Source organism: Megascapheus bottae, chromosome 12 (genome assembly GCF_031878675.1).
Source record: "Megascapheus bottae isolate mThoBot1 chromosome 12, mThoBot2.hap1, whole genome shotgun sequence".
NCBI lineage: Eukaryota > Metazoa > Chordata > Mammalia > Rodentia > Geomyidae > Megascapheus > Megascapheus bottae.
This window is the reverse complement of record NC_143520.1, coordinates 57281091-57295832: the sequence shown is the minus strand read 5'-3', so window position 1 is coordinate 57295832 and position 14742 is coordinate 57281091. Positions and strand designations below refer to the sequence as shown.

The window sequence follows — 14742 nt, the reverse complement described above, 5'->3', positions numbered from 1 at the left end:
GAGCTCAAGAGCTTAAGGACAGGGCCCAGAGTTCAAGCCCCATGACCAATCACAGGAAAAAAAAAACACATTGGCATTGTTTCCAAGAATCTACTCATAGACTTCTCAGTATCTTACAGGGGAAAAGAAAAGGGCACTTTATAGTAGAGACCTGACTGGTAGAATTTTAAGCAATGTCATCATGGAGGAACTATCATCTGGTGCCTCTCAAGATGATATCCTGGAGAAAACCCAAGTACTTCCATAGAATTCCTCCCATAATGCAGAACCTCCATATGTGGAGAAATACACAAACACAAACCTAGGCAGTAGGAAGGGATAATTGTACAAAGTAGAGAACCTGTGATTATCTGTTACCACATATCAGTGTTGTGAATGACAAAGAAAGGCTATGGGCCATTCCAAGCTCAGGTGACCATGAGAACTAAATTCAGTGTGTGGTACAGAATTGGGTCCTGATCAGAGAACAGACAAGTTGTGTAAAGAATAGTTTGGTAAGCCAGGTGTGGTAGCTCACACCTGTAACCCTAGCTACACAGGAGGCTGAGACCTGAGGATCATGGTTCAAAGCCAGACTGAGCAGTAAAAGAACAGGAGACCTATTTCCAATTAACCACTAGAAAATGAGAAGTGGGGCTGTGGTTCAGGGGGTAGGGTGGTCGACTTGTACTGAAAAGTAGCACAACAGAAACTCACAGTACCTAATACGTAACCAAACCCAGTATTCTTTTTCCATTGCCCTTCTCCCTTCCTGTTCCCTTTCTCCTCAGTGTTCATAGGTGAAAAGGAAACTAGGGAAATTGAGGGAATGGATGGAGTTTGGAGAGATGGGGAGAACTTGATAAAAAAAAAGCGGGGGGGGGCATTGATCAGGTTGCATTATACTCATAAACTGGCATGCTGGGTTGAAACTCCTTTGGACAGCTACTTACGGATTTTTTTTTTAAAGAAAGGAACATGTGATTATGCCCATTGTCACAAAGGAGCCTTAGTGCATTCTCTTTAAAAGCCAGGATTATAAGGTATAGAAAAAGAGTTTCTGTGAACCAGTTTTGTCTGATGGGAAAGACATTTATTTTAATTCCATTTTTCAGTTTTTGTTATAAAAAGCACTTACATTTTCTTATAGGCATTAAATAGTGTGTGCATTGGAAAAGTAAAGGTAATGATAGACAGTTTGAGACTTACATATTTCAGAATATAGTTGTTTGTTTTGAAGCTAAAGATGGTTTGGGTTGAATTCTGCTGGAAAAATGAAAGGGGGAGTTTTTGGGCTCTTTCTGGTAGGAGAAATTATAAAGTTCTTGAAATTCCTTGGTACATGAAGATGATTAGGGACTGTTGAATATTTGGCTGTCCTTGGTCTTTTCTATCAAAGTAGAAGACACTTGAAATAAACTCACACCTCTTCTGTTATCCTGAAGCTGCTGGCTGCTCTGTGATTTAAGAGCCAATTATTGGCCGGTAATTTGGCCTAGAGGTAGAGTGCTTGCTTAGTATGCACAAAGACATGGGTTCAATTCCTTGATACCATATACATAGAAAAAAGCCAGAAGCAGTGCTGTGGCTCAAGTGGTAGGTTGCTAGCCTTGAGGAAAGCCCAAAGACAATGCTCAGGCCCTGAGTTCAAGCCCTAGGATGGCAAAAAAAAAAAAGAGCCAATTATTATCCTCTTTATGCTGCATTCACAGTTCTTTGTTTTATTGGCTCTTACCATTTGAAACATAATTTTACTTTTTTATGTGTATAATTCAGTGCATAGTGTGATACCCCAAAATAACAGTATGGATACAGGCTTAGATAACAGATTCTACAAAGGTTACCTTTATTAAGGCTAAATCTCTAGTTTGTATTTTCCATATACAGTCACAAAATTACATAGAAATTATTCTTTAATGTGTTTTCCTTAGGCCGTAAGAACAGGAAAAAATGAGACATTACATTTTTATAGAAAGTAAATCTGTATTTGTCTAAATACTAGTGTCCTTTGATTTGTTCTGACTTACAGATATTTAGAAAGTGAAGGTATTTCTTTGTTTGGGTTTTCTGTGTATATTTCATTAGCCATGGGATCATTGCCGGAAGTGGTTAAGGTTGCCCCCTTATTGTTTCCTATCAGAACCACTGAGAGACAGGAAATGAAACTGGCCACACTTTTTGAAGCAGGCAGCACAGCTCCTGTCGCTTAGGAATGATGTAGAGTATCAGTGCACTCATATCTGCAGGAGGCCTAGTGGTAGAGTGTTTGCCTAGCATGTTCGATTCCTCGGTACAACATACATAGAAAAAAGCTGGAAATGGTGTTGTGGCTCAAGTGGTAGAGTACTAGCCCTGAGGAAAAAGCCCAAGGACAGTGCTCAGGCCCTGAGTTCAAGCCCCAGGACTGGCAAAAAAAAAAAAAAAGAAAAATTCAGGCTGTATTCTATTCCTTTGCCATTGCTGATGAGGAAGAAGAAAATTAACTGCCTGAGATTATCTGTCACTTTCACATTTCTAAAAGTAGGATCCCTGCCATGGTACAGAATCTGACTATTTATAGGCTATCAAGCCACCTGTTTGAGTCCTCATGGTTTCATGGTTTCATGGCTCTACTGTAAGTAATGCAACAGAAATTCAATACCTGAAACGTAACCAACCTCAGCTTTCTTTTTCCACTGCCCTTCCCCCTTCCTGTTCCCTTTCTCTTCTTCCTCTCCCTTTCCCTCCCCTCCTCCTTTCCCTTCCTCTTTCACAAGGTGTTCTATGTAGACACGACTGGCCTTGTACTTGGAATTCTGCCTCAACCTCCTGCTCTCTGCTGTTGACCTTATATATCTTTCATTTTTGAAGATTTTAGGGCACTTGAGGGTGGTCAGGAACTAAGTATTTGGCGAGGACAATCTCTCAGGGTAAATGTCATTGGTCTTCTGTGTAAAGTCAAAGACACTTGAAACAGACTCAGATCCACTCTGTCATTATGAGGCCTGTTGCTGTCTGTTTATTTTATTTTATTTAGTTATTTATTTATTTTTTGCCAGTCCTGGGCTTGAGCTCAGGACCTGAGCATTGTCCTTGGACTTTCTCAATACCAGAGCTCTACCACTTGAGCCTCAGCACCATTTCTGGCTTTTTTTCTATGTGCGTGGTACTGAGGAATCGAACCTGAGTCTTTGTGCATGCTAGGCAAGCACTCTACCACTAGGCCAAACTCCCGGCCCCTGTCTGTTTATTTTTAAAAGCCAGTTCTTACTCTTCTCTGAATACCACATTCATAGTTCTCTTTATGTTGATTGTTGTCAATGAACTTCAATACGATAAAGTGCAATAAATTGTAAAATTGTTCTTTTCTGGCTAGTCGTAGGGCTTGAACTCAGAGCCTGAACTCTGTTCTTGGACTTTCTCAAAGCTAGAACTCTACCACTTGAACCACACCACCATTATTGGCTTTTTCTATGTATATGGTACCAAGGAATCAAACCCAGGTCTTCATGCATGCTAGGCAAGCACTCTACCACTAGGTCAAACTCCTAACTCCATGGAAGAGTTCTTAAATTTCCTTGACAACCAATAGATTGTTTTAGAATCTCCCTAGATTACATATAGTTGAGGGTTTGTTTTTTTTAGTGTTTGTTTTACATTAATCAAATCAGAATTGATACTTTTTTTATAGACTAAGGCCATTTTGCAGGCTTGTAGAAATGCCGTGTGGATACTAATGACTCTTGTGGACATGATCATTATGATACTTTCTCTCCCCCCGTCCCCCAAGAAACTCTTCTGGTTAATTCTCATTCCCCATTTCTGACACTATTTTCTTGAGTAACCTCTGCGTTTGTCTCTTCCTTCTTGTGACTGGAGGTGTAGGCTGGAGTTGCTGTCCTAGCACAGCTGTCATGAGATCTTAATATCTCACTTTCCTCACCTTTAAATTGGGGTCAAAAGTACACAGCTGGGGCCAGTTTTCATCAACCAGCTTTTCTCTGCTTCATACAATGTGACCCTAACTTCAGCAGAATCCCTTCCACTTGAAAGTTCCTTTGAAATTCTCCCAGCAAGTTAACTACATCTGTCTAGTCATTTTTTTCTTTTTTGGCCAGTCCTGGGGCTTGAACTCAGGGCCTGAGAACTGTCTTTGGGCTTTCTCAAGACTAGAGCTATACCACTTGAGCCACAGCGCCACTTCCGGCATTTTTTATGTATGTGGTACCAAGGAATCGAACCTGGGTCTTTGTGCATGCTCAGAAAGCATTCTACCACTAGGCCAAACTCCTAGCCCTCATACTTGGAGTTTTGATGAGCTTCCTTAGCTCCTCAGGAGGTTTGATTCCTATGCTGGCCCCATAGCACTTCATTATGGAAGCAACACAGGAAAGATATTCCTCCTCAGGGACCTGGGAGGGAGGAAAGGAAGGGAGAGAAGCCAGCCAGCTACCCACCCACTCAGCCACCCACCCACCCACTCAGCCAACCAAGGCTTACCTAGACCTCACAGCTCTCAGCTGCTATCCTAATAGCCCTATGTTAGTAATGCATGAGAACTGAAAGAGAGTATATTGAAAGAGAGTAGAAGAGGCTGGGAGCATAGCCTCGTGTTAGAGTGCTCGCCTAGCATGCATGAAACCCTGGGTTCAATTCCTCAGTACCACGTACTCAGAAAAAGCTGAAAGTAGCGTTGTCGCTCAAGTGGCAGAGCACTAGTCTTGAGCAAAACCTGTCCAAAGTTAGTGTTCAGGCCCTGAATTCAAGCCCCAGAACTGGAAAAAAACAAAAACAACAAAAAAGAATCAAAGAGTAGGAGAGAGAGAGAGAGAAAGAGAGAGAGAGAGAGAGAGAGAGAGAGAGAGAGAGAGAGAGAGAGAGAGAGAGAGAGAGAAACAGAAACATAGAGCCTGCTACAGTTGGACAAGAATGGAAAGCATCTTTGTGCTTACACTGGTGTCATTGAAAATCCAGTGGTTAGCTCTTTCTCTCTCTTCCCTCTGTTGCTTTCTTTTTTTTTTTTTTTTTTTTTTTTTTTTGCCAGTCCTGGGCTTGGGCTCAGGGCTTGAGCACTGTCCTTGGACTTTCTCAAGGCTCGAGGTCTACCACTTCAGCCTCAGCACCACTTCCAGCTTTTTGCTATGTATGTGGAGTACTGAGGAATTGAACCCGAGTCTTCGTGCATGCTAGGCAAGCACTCTACCACTAGGCCAAACTCCCGGACCCCCTCTGTTGCTTTCTATGGCCTCCTCAGCCCCTGCTGCTGTAGCCACAGGTTATACTAAGTACCACCCCAAGTGCCCCTGTGGTAGAATATAAGATGGTGCCCTGGGCTCCAGGCTAAGACATGTGGAAGCTGACCCATGATGTGTTTGTCTTGGGTCATGTACTTGGCAAATACTGTGCTTCGGTTTTCTCCAGGGTAAAAGGGCAGGTAGGCTTCCTTCCCATTTGGCTATCAGGCTTAATTAAGTGAGGGAGCGATGGAAAGGACTATTTGCCATATAATCAGCTGCTAGTTGCCTATAGTTTTTTTCTTCTGACATATTCCAGATAAAGAGTTTTTTTTTTTTTCTTTTCGTTGGAGGGGAAGTCCTGGGGTTTGAACTATGGGCCTGGGTGCTGTCTCTGAGCTCTTCAGTACAAGGCTACCGCCCTACCCTTGAGCCACAGCCCTACTTCCCATTTTTAGTGATTAATTGGAGATAAGAGTCTCTTGGCTTTGTAATCCCTGGGCTGGCTTTGAACCGTGACCCCCAGATCTTAGCCTCCTGAGTAGCTAGGGTTACAAATGTAAGTCACCACAGCTGGCTTTCTGAAGCCTTTTAAAAAAAATTCTTTTTTTATTGTTTTTATTATTGAGGTAATATACAGGGGATATTCATCAGGTAATAGCTACATTACTTCTTGAACATTGATACCCCTTCCCATGTTTTGTCCCACTTTCCTTCTCCCCCCCAATCATCTTGTTCTTCCCCTTCCCTTCCTTATTTCAAATAAACAAATTAAAGTATATATAATATACCAGCTACCAGGAGTTCAATACGTCCTCAGACTCTAGTCACTTCTGTATTTTCCTTCATCTTTTGCAAAAGCTTTGTAATAAACAGTTTAGTTACTTTTACTTTTCTGCTCCAAGACTAACTCCTATCATCTTGGTATCCCTGAGACTGCAAGGTAGAATCTGAAACTCCTTTTTCTAGAGAATATTACTAAATGTTGGAATTGTGCACTGAAGACACTAATGGATGTATTTTCTGGCTAGACAGGCGTTAAAAACATCCGAGTGGTATTGTTTGTGTTCTGGGGTATGTATTTGGCTAGATAAGCATAGCCAGGAAGGCTACTCACCAAGAAATTTACCAAAAGCCACTGGCCTGTGGCCTGGGTACCACCCATCTGCCTTGTATTCCTATTTGTCCACAGCCTTGGTGGTGGATGGCTTAGCATGCGTGTGAAAAGCCACATAGATGCCAGAATAGTGTGAGGCCGAGTAAACTGTGCCTTCTGATAAGGTTCAAAATCTCTGTAAGGTTCAAAATCTGCAACTCTTACTTAATCCTTCGTTGGATGAAAAGGACTCTTCCTTTTATAGGACTCTCCTAATGAACTCCTCCCCAGGGTCTGAGAAGTCCTTTCTTGGTATCTTTGGGCCTGAAGGCATATGTTGAGAAAGAAGAGGTGCTCAGAACCTTGGGCCCCCAAAACTGCCCTCTTTATACTCCTTACTTCCCTCTCCTGTTCCAGGCATACAGGATATATATATATATATATGTATATATGTGTATGTATACACACACACACACACACACACACACACACACACTCATCCAGGGAGAAAGTTGGCTCTTTTCCTCCTGCCCCCTCCCAACCCCCCCATTCCTGGGGCTTGAACTCTGGGCCTGGTCCCTGTTCCTAGGCTTTTGTACTCAAGTCTAGCATTCTACCACTTGAACCACAACTCCACTTCTGGATGTTTTGTTTGTTTTGGTAGTTAATTGGGGATAAAGGTCTCATAGACTTTCCTGTCTGGGCTAGTTTTGAACTGTGATCCTCAGATCTCAGTCTCCTGAATAGGTAGGACAAGTGTTCCCAGGTCCTAATGAAATCTGGCATGGTGTGTTCATACTGTCCCTGCTCTGTCTTTATGGGGTAGGAAGAGAGAACGTTGGCCATACACAGCAATACCAGAACCATTTTATTACTTCACCTGGAAAATGTGACACTTAGCAACTAGTAGGAACGAGGAACTATGCTGTCATATTTATTCTTGTTTTATTATCACCACAAATCTGTAATGTCGTCTTAATGCCATTCCTATTTTGGAGATTTTGTCAGCCGCGAGTCACACAAATATCAGTGACAGGATGCATTTTAAGTATAATTATATCCCCCTACTGAAGGGGATGTGGGAGAGCATTTCCTGTGGGGTGCCATCCCCTCTCCCTCTGCCTGTATCCTGTCCTCCTTGTACACACTTGCTGGGGTCAGGGGAGCTGCCAGGCCAAGGTCTTCCAGGGGTAGCTGGTTCTGACCATGCACCTTCTGTGAGCAAAGAGGACGCAGCGGTGGGCCAATTCCTGCCGTGCTGTGTGAATCAGGAGTGTTGGAGGGGCTTTCAGGTGTAAGTTTGACCTGTGTTATGGCAGCATTTTCAGGGTGATGCTTTTAGTTTGAGGAAAGTCAAGTCCCACAGTCTGTTCTTAGAAGGGCACATTCATCCTAGTCCTAAGTAGGACCCAGCTGTTTCCATTTCCCATTCAGTCTCTGTAACTGTTGGGAGACACAAAGCCTTCCATATGTAACCTGGGCTGCAGTTTTGGCTTATGTCTTTTTTTTTTTTTTTAAGACAACATGTAAAGTAGTTGATTTGCCTTCCAGTGATCTATTACCAGTGTTTTCTTCAGCATTCTCCTCATCAGGCTAAATATTCTTTGTTTCTTTGTTCCAAAAAGTTGAGTTTCATAAAAAAAAAAAAAGGTCTATACTGATACATCTTTTTACTTATCCACTTTCAGTTCTTTCCCTAAATGAGATGGCTGTGTTCCTGTTTATTCATATATTTGCACTTTGGTTCTTTTTCTTTTCTATGGTTGTTCACTTCTTCTAAGAGTTCTCTTCTAGCTGGTGTGTGCTGGTGCTGGTGTTTGAACTCAGGGTCTAGGTACAATCTCCAGTTGTGCTCTGTCACTTGAGCCACATCTCTACTTCTGGCTGTTTGGTAGTTAATTGTGAATAAGAGTCTATGGACTGGGCCGGGAGTTTGGCCTAGTGGTAGAGTGCTTGCCTAGCATGTACGAAGACCCGGGTTCGATTCCTCGGTACCACATACATAGAGAAAAGCTGGAAATGGTGCTGAGGCTCACGTGGTAGAGCTCTAGCCTTGAGAAAGTCCAAGGACAGTGCTCAGGCCCTGAGCTCAAGCCCAGGTCTGGCAAAAAACAAAAAAAACAAAACAGAACAAGAGTCTATGGACTTTCGTGCCTGGGCTGGCTTTGAACCAGTCCTCAGATCTCAGCTTTCTCAGTAGTTAGGATTGCAGGCGAGTGCCACTGGCTCATGGCTCTAACATGTTTAATGAACTCAGTGTTGCTCTCAGTTCTGTCCTCACTGTTATCATCCTTCTGCCCCTCTCCTGGTAGATGACCCTTAAAATCATGACCAATGAAGAGTAGAAGGTGGTGTGGGAAGGGTCTGGAACTGCATTTTCACTCATTTGAAATGATCTGTTTTGCTTCTCAGGTACGCAGATAAGTTGTTTCTCTCCAAGTTCTTTCTCCTGGCGTCAGGCTGCCTTCGTGGATTCTTACTGCTGGGCTGCGGTTCAGCAAAGGGGCTCCTTGCAGAGTGAGTCTGGAAATCTGCCTCTGTGGCTGCACAAGGTAATGTTCATGCTTTCAGATCTCTTCTGTGTGCTTTCTATAGAAAGGAAGGTTGGACCCTGGAAACACCCTGGAGAGATGCTGTGCTCAGCAGCACGGACATGTGTGGCTGATCCAAGGACGTTCCTAGACCTCAGAACCTTAACAGCAGAAGGAACTTCAGAGATGACTTCGTCTGACACCATGTAGCAGATAGGGCAGTCATAGTCTTTGGATTTGAGCTCCGTTATGGCAGGCACCTTCTAAGTTTTCCTCACTTTTGTGTCATGACCCCTAGCTCTCTCTCTCTCTCAGTGCATCTCAAGGTGAGACTGAGCAGAGCTAGCTAGTGCCGGAGCTAGGATTCATGCTTAGCTCCTTATGTAGCCAATCAGTGCCTTTTCTGTCACATACAAGGTCTCATGGTCAGAGTAAGGACAAACATAGTTGAGATGCTTTCAGCTACTGTATTACTTAAGCCCAGAAGCCTAGTGATGACTTTCTGGGGGTGCTGGCTACAGCACAGCTTTGAAAGTGGATGCCTTTGCTTTCTGGTAGGAAGCAGATACTATGCAGGAGACAACATTTGCTAGGTTATGTTTCCTACAGAGAAGAGATACAGGCTGAAAGTATTGTGAAAGAGAAGTATGTAGTGACTATTTGGTAAGATGCTGGGACTACAATTAGCCAGTGTGTGCAGATGAAATTAAGTCTTTTACATTCAAAGGTCTTCTAGAACTTCATTTCAGCCTGTCATCAGTTTCAATCCCTGGCTATCTTGTCCTTCATGAAAATAAATAAAACTTTTCTATATCTTTTGGCATTCTCATCTGTGGAGAAAAGCACACAAACTTCTAAAAAACCAAAGGCCTAGGTTTTTGTTGTTGTTGTTTTTTGCCAATCCTGGACTTTGAACTCAGGACCTGAGTACTGTCCTTGGACTTTCTCAAAGCTAGAGCTCTCCCCCTTGAGCCTAAGCACCATTTCTGGCTTTTTTCTATGTATGTGGTTCTGAGGAATCGAACCTAGGTCTTTGTGCATGCTGGGCAAGTACTCTACCACTAGCCAAACTCCTGGCCCCCAGAGGCCCAAGTTTGTTTAATTATCTTATCAGCTACTGAACACCCAGGAAACATTATAGAGAACAATTTTGGTTTGTTATGAGTTAGGCCTGTTTTCCTTCATATTTGTTTATAGCCTTCAGTTTGGCCTGGTGGTAACCTCAAGTGATCCCTGTATGTATTTAGGTTAGGCTCCCCTCATTTTCAGCTTTAGCATTGTTCAGGTCTTCATTAATATTGTGTGGCTTAGTAGCCAGGGCAACACACCATCAGAATCTGCAGCACAAATAGGCATAGTTTCACAATTCAGATAGCTTTGTTTGTAAATCTCATCCACACTATTATAGTTTCAGTGCATGTGTTAGAATGCTATTACAGAAATATAAAATTGTAACTAGTCACTGGGCTAATAAGCACTGATGGAGCCACAGAAGAAAAATGGATTGCCTGATATAGGAATTGACAGGGATGTTAGTGAGGATTAAGTTTTTGAAGGGAAAAGAAACTCAAAAGATTTTTATCCAGACGAGTTTTACATATAAGGATAAAGGAGCCATCAGAGATCATACCCAGGAGTCATAAGACCCCACTGTTGACTGAACAGACTGGAACCAGGTTGTAAGTTCCAGCCTACACTCTCTCCAGTCAAGGAAACTGGTATCTGCTAGCAGTGTGAGTAATGAGCCTGAGGTGATGCAGTATAATGAGAGACAGCAGGAGTCTAGCTTGTTTGCTTAGACACATGGCTGAGAGCTCTTGATAGATTCACAGTGCTGGGATCCAAGTAAATGTGAGGTCTTACCAGGTTGAAAGGATCCTGGTCAACACCCCCAGGTTTTTGGTTTGGACCTGAGTAACTGTTCATCTACAATTCTTTTGACCCTCATAGGACTATTACCTGATTTGTCTCATTTCAGTACCACTGAAACGAGGAGGGTTGGCACTGTCAGTGTCTCTCATCTCCCCACCTGCTGGGATCGACACTGAATCCTTTCTAGAGGAAGGTGAAGCTGTGATCTGATTTCTTTCATATCTATGTTCAGCATTCACCAGGAGTACCAAGTATGAGAGAAGAATCAGAAATAAAAGCAGGCTCACTAGAGGTCCAAGTCAGCCATTCATCATAAGTAATCATTACTGATGTGTTCAAAGAATAATAATATGGAGACTGTCACCAGGATCTGAACATTATACAAAAGAATGGAATGGAAATTTTTGAGCTTAAGACACCAAATGACACAAGAGTTCCTCTTCGCTGATTGAGGGCCTTACTTACGGAAGGAAGCAGAAATTCACACATGACCTGGCCTATAAGGAGGTCACTGGTGGCAAGAGGAGACATGTAAGATGACACAGTGAGGGAATGATTGGAAAGCTGGATGGAGAAGGGAGAGTTTCCTAGAAACTCGATAAGTGTTACCAGACAGAAAACTGAACTCTGTCACAAGCACTTTCGGAGAAGCCATTGCGGTAGGGTAGAACAAAACTTAGGCACCTAATGAAATCACTCATGATCCTAGCAGGAGGAAACTTGGTAGAGAAGTGGCAGCCAGATGGTCCGGGTGAAGAGCGAATGGAAGGTGAGGAAATGCAGATGATATGACTAGACAGGCTTCTTCAGAATTAATCTCCTCACCCCCTTGTTTTAGAAGATCTGTCTTCTGGATAAATGGAAGAGTGACTGGAGAGTTTTGTGGTCCAAGAAGACTTTTATAATATGAGAGTTCTGAGAAAACTCAGAAGAAAAATGGTTGGGAAATCTGGGCCTAGCAAGCACAAAGACCTTGCCTTGGGATATAGCACTTTCTGGAAAAGGATTAAATGGCTAGGCAGTAATCAGGTCTTGACTGCCCATACAGAAGGCAAGGTTAGAGAGGCCCTGTGAACTCTAAGCAGGCTAAGTGCTGGATAGTGGGAGCTGTTGCAGGTTCCTGCAAGGATGAACTTGATGGTTCTAAGAGTGAATCCTCACTGATGGTGTGCAGAGGAGAGGCAGGGAGAGAAATGCTAGCTAGGCCCAGAGGGAGAGTTTTGATCAGGGCACACAAGGGAAGAAGAAAAGCAGCTATTTCTGAAAAGGGCCAAGAACAAACCCAAAGGAACATTTGATATTTGATATGATCTTTTTTTTTTTTTTTTTTTTTTTAATGCCAGTCTTGGGGCTTGAACTCAAGGCCTGGGCACTGTCCTTGAGCTTCTTCTTTTTTTTTTTTTTTTGTCAGTCCTGGGCTTGAGCTCAGGGTTTGAGCACTGTCCTTGGACTTTCTCAAGGCTAGCACTCTACCACTTGAGCCTCAGCACCACTTCCAGCTTTTTGCTATGTATGTGGGATACCGAAGAATTGAACCCGGGTCTTCGTGCATGCTAGGCAAGCACTCTAGCACTAGGCCAAACTCCCGGCCCCTCCTTGAGCTTCTTTTGCTCAAGATTTGTGCTTTTCCACTTGAGCCACAACTCTGCCTCTAGCTCTTTTGGTAGAGGGGGGGGGTAGCATATTGGAGGTAAGAGTTGCATGAACTTTTCATTGTAGGCTGGCTTTGAACCACAGGGCTCAGATCTTAGCCTTTTGAGTAACTAGGATTACAGACATGAGCTACTGGCGTCTGTTAACATTGATATCTTATTGCCAATTAGATTACACTAAAGGATTGGCAAAGAGGATATAAGTTTTTAGGCCAGGGTCAGCAAACTTTACTCAAAGCCAGATAGCAAGGTCTTTTTGGCATTTGCAGAGCAGCTGGTCGCTATTGTAGTAACTCAGTTCTGCTGAGATGGAGTATGCACATCATGAAAGGTGTGGCCAGATGTGGTAGCAGTGTACCCATGCCTCGACTAAGCTCAGTGGTAGTATAAGTGGTGCAAAGTGGACAGGCTCCATATGTCTTAGATGGAAAGATATGCTGATTGGATGTAGGAGGATGAGGGAAAGATCAGAGTCTAGGACATAACCAAAGTACTACGTATTGCTTTGAGGAAGTACAGGGAAGCAGGTATTGGAGGAAAACCAGGTAGCTCTTTGTGGTTCAGTGGATATTGCAAGTACATGGTAGGATATGGTTTCTGGAGCAGGCCGGGTGGATTGGAGCTATAAATAAGGCAATTTGTCGGGAGCTAGATTGCAGGGAATGTGTAGAACTGGAGGAATTTCCTAGGGAGTGAGTGTAGATGAGGGGAGGTCTGGAGAGATGGAATAGGAACTGACAAAGGAAAGAGTTGGGAGTGTAGAGGAAAATATGAAAGCTGTGATGAATGAAATGAAGGTCAAACAGCCCGTAAATAATAGTAATTAAAAAGCATTCAAAGCAGCCTACGCTGATTACTGTTCCAAATGGTGCTGCAAGGGTAAGAAAGCTATGAGGAATAAGACTTGGATAAGTGTTACATTTGGATGGTGTTGGTGGGGAAGTATATCTCCTAAAAGTTCTGTTGATGTCTGGCAGGTTAAGATGACCTCATCCTAGAATAGGGTAACACTGATCTAATATGATTCCAAAGAAGAAAATTGGGTATAGCCACAGAGAAGGAAGACCGTGGCTTTGAAGACACAGATAGAAAGGATAGCTATTTTACTACAGAGGCCTGGATTTGGAGACATGTTGCCACAAGTCACAAAATGCTGGAAGAATCAAGAGCAAGGAAGGCTTATCAAAGAGGCTCTGGAGGGAGTAAGGCCTCACCAGTGCCTTGACTTTGGACTTGTAGCTTCTAAAGGTTTGGGAGTAAAGAATTTGATTGAGCAGCACCCTCTGCTCGGTGGGATCTGATTGCAATAACCCTAGGAGGCTAACAGAGTCGCCCAGAAGGGAACACTGAGCCTTATTGGAAAAGTTAACCTTATTTTTTTTCCACTTCATTTTTGTATTTCATTTTATTTTTAGTACATTTATTTACTTAGCTAGTTCCTGGGGCTTGAACTCAGGGCCTGAGCACTGTCCTTGGGCTTTCTCAAGGTTAGGGCTCTAACACTTGAGCCACAGCACCACATACAGCTTTTTCTATTTATGTACCAAGGAATTGAACCTGGGTCTTTGTGCATGCTCAGCAAGCACTCTACCACTAGGCCAAACTCCTGGTCCCTATTTGTTTTTTTAATCTCTTTTGTTTTTTGATCAGTGGCTTGAACTTTGGGGCTGGGTGTTGTCCGTAAGCTCTTCAGCTCAAGGCTACCACCCTACCCCTGGTGCCAAAGTGCCACTTCTGATTTTCTTGTGGTTAATTGAAGAGTCTCACTGACTTTAGTACCTGGGCTGGCTTTGAACGGTGATCCTCAGATCTCAGCCTCCTGAGTAGCTAGGATTGCAGGCGTGAGCCACCATGCCCAGTTGTGTTTTTTTTTTAAGGTTATTTTCATTTTATTTATTTTAAGTAGTTGTATAAAGAAGTTTCAATTCAGCATGTCAGTTTCTGAGTACAGTAATGTGGCTTTCTTAACCAGGAGAGAGTTGGCAATCACAGCTCCTTTGTTTTTTATGCTCTTTCATTTTCTGTACCGGTCTTTTTCAGTCTTCCTGTTTTTTTTTTTTTCTAAAAATATATGCAACATAAAGTTTACCTGTTAAACTATTTTTAGATAGATAGTTTTGTATCAGCCAACAATCATGATGGATTACCATGACCACATCTATCTCTTGAGCTCCTTCCTCTTCCCAGACCAACACTGTACCCATGAAACAAGCCAACCTCACATCCTGCTGTGACTTCCAGGTCAGTGAGCCACACTACCAGCCACCCTGTTGATCAACCAGAAATCTGAGAGTCATTTTGGCTTTTTCTCCTTCAACCTCTCATGTTGTCAGTCACTGTATCAGCCACTTTGTGTCACTCGAACAACACACCTGACCCAGATACCTTAGGGAAATAAA

The 14742-nt window shown here is 43.0% G+C and overlaps 1 protein-coding gene across 1 annotated transcript in view; it reads left to right on the top strand.

The window, feature by feature from the left end:
• Positions 1–14742, top strand: part of Panx1 (pannexin 1) — a 48118-nt gene that overhangs the window by 13956 nt on the left and 19420 nt on the right. Inside the window, exon 2 of the mRNA XM_090343036.1 lies at positions 8701–8840. Coding sequence (XP_090199162.1) covers positions 8701–8840 — 140 coding nt within the window. The remainder of the gene's footprint in view (positions 1–8700; positions 8841–14742) is intronic.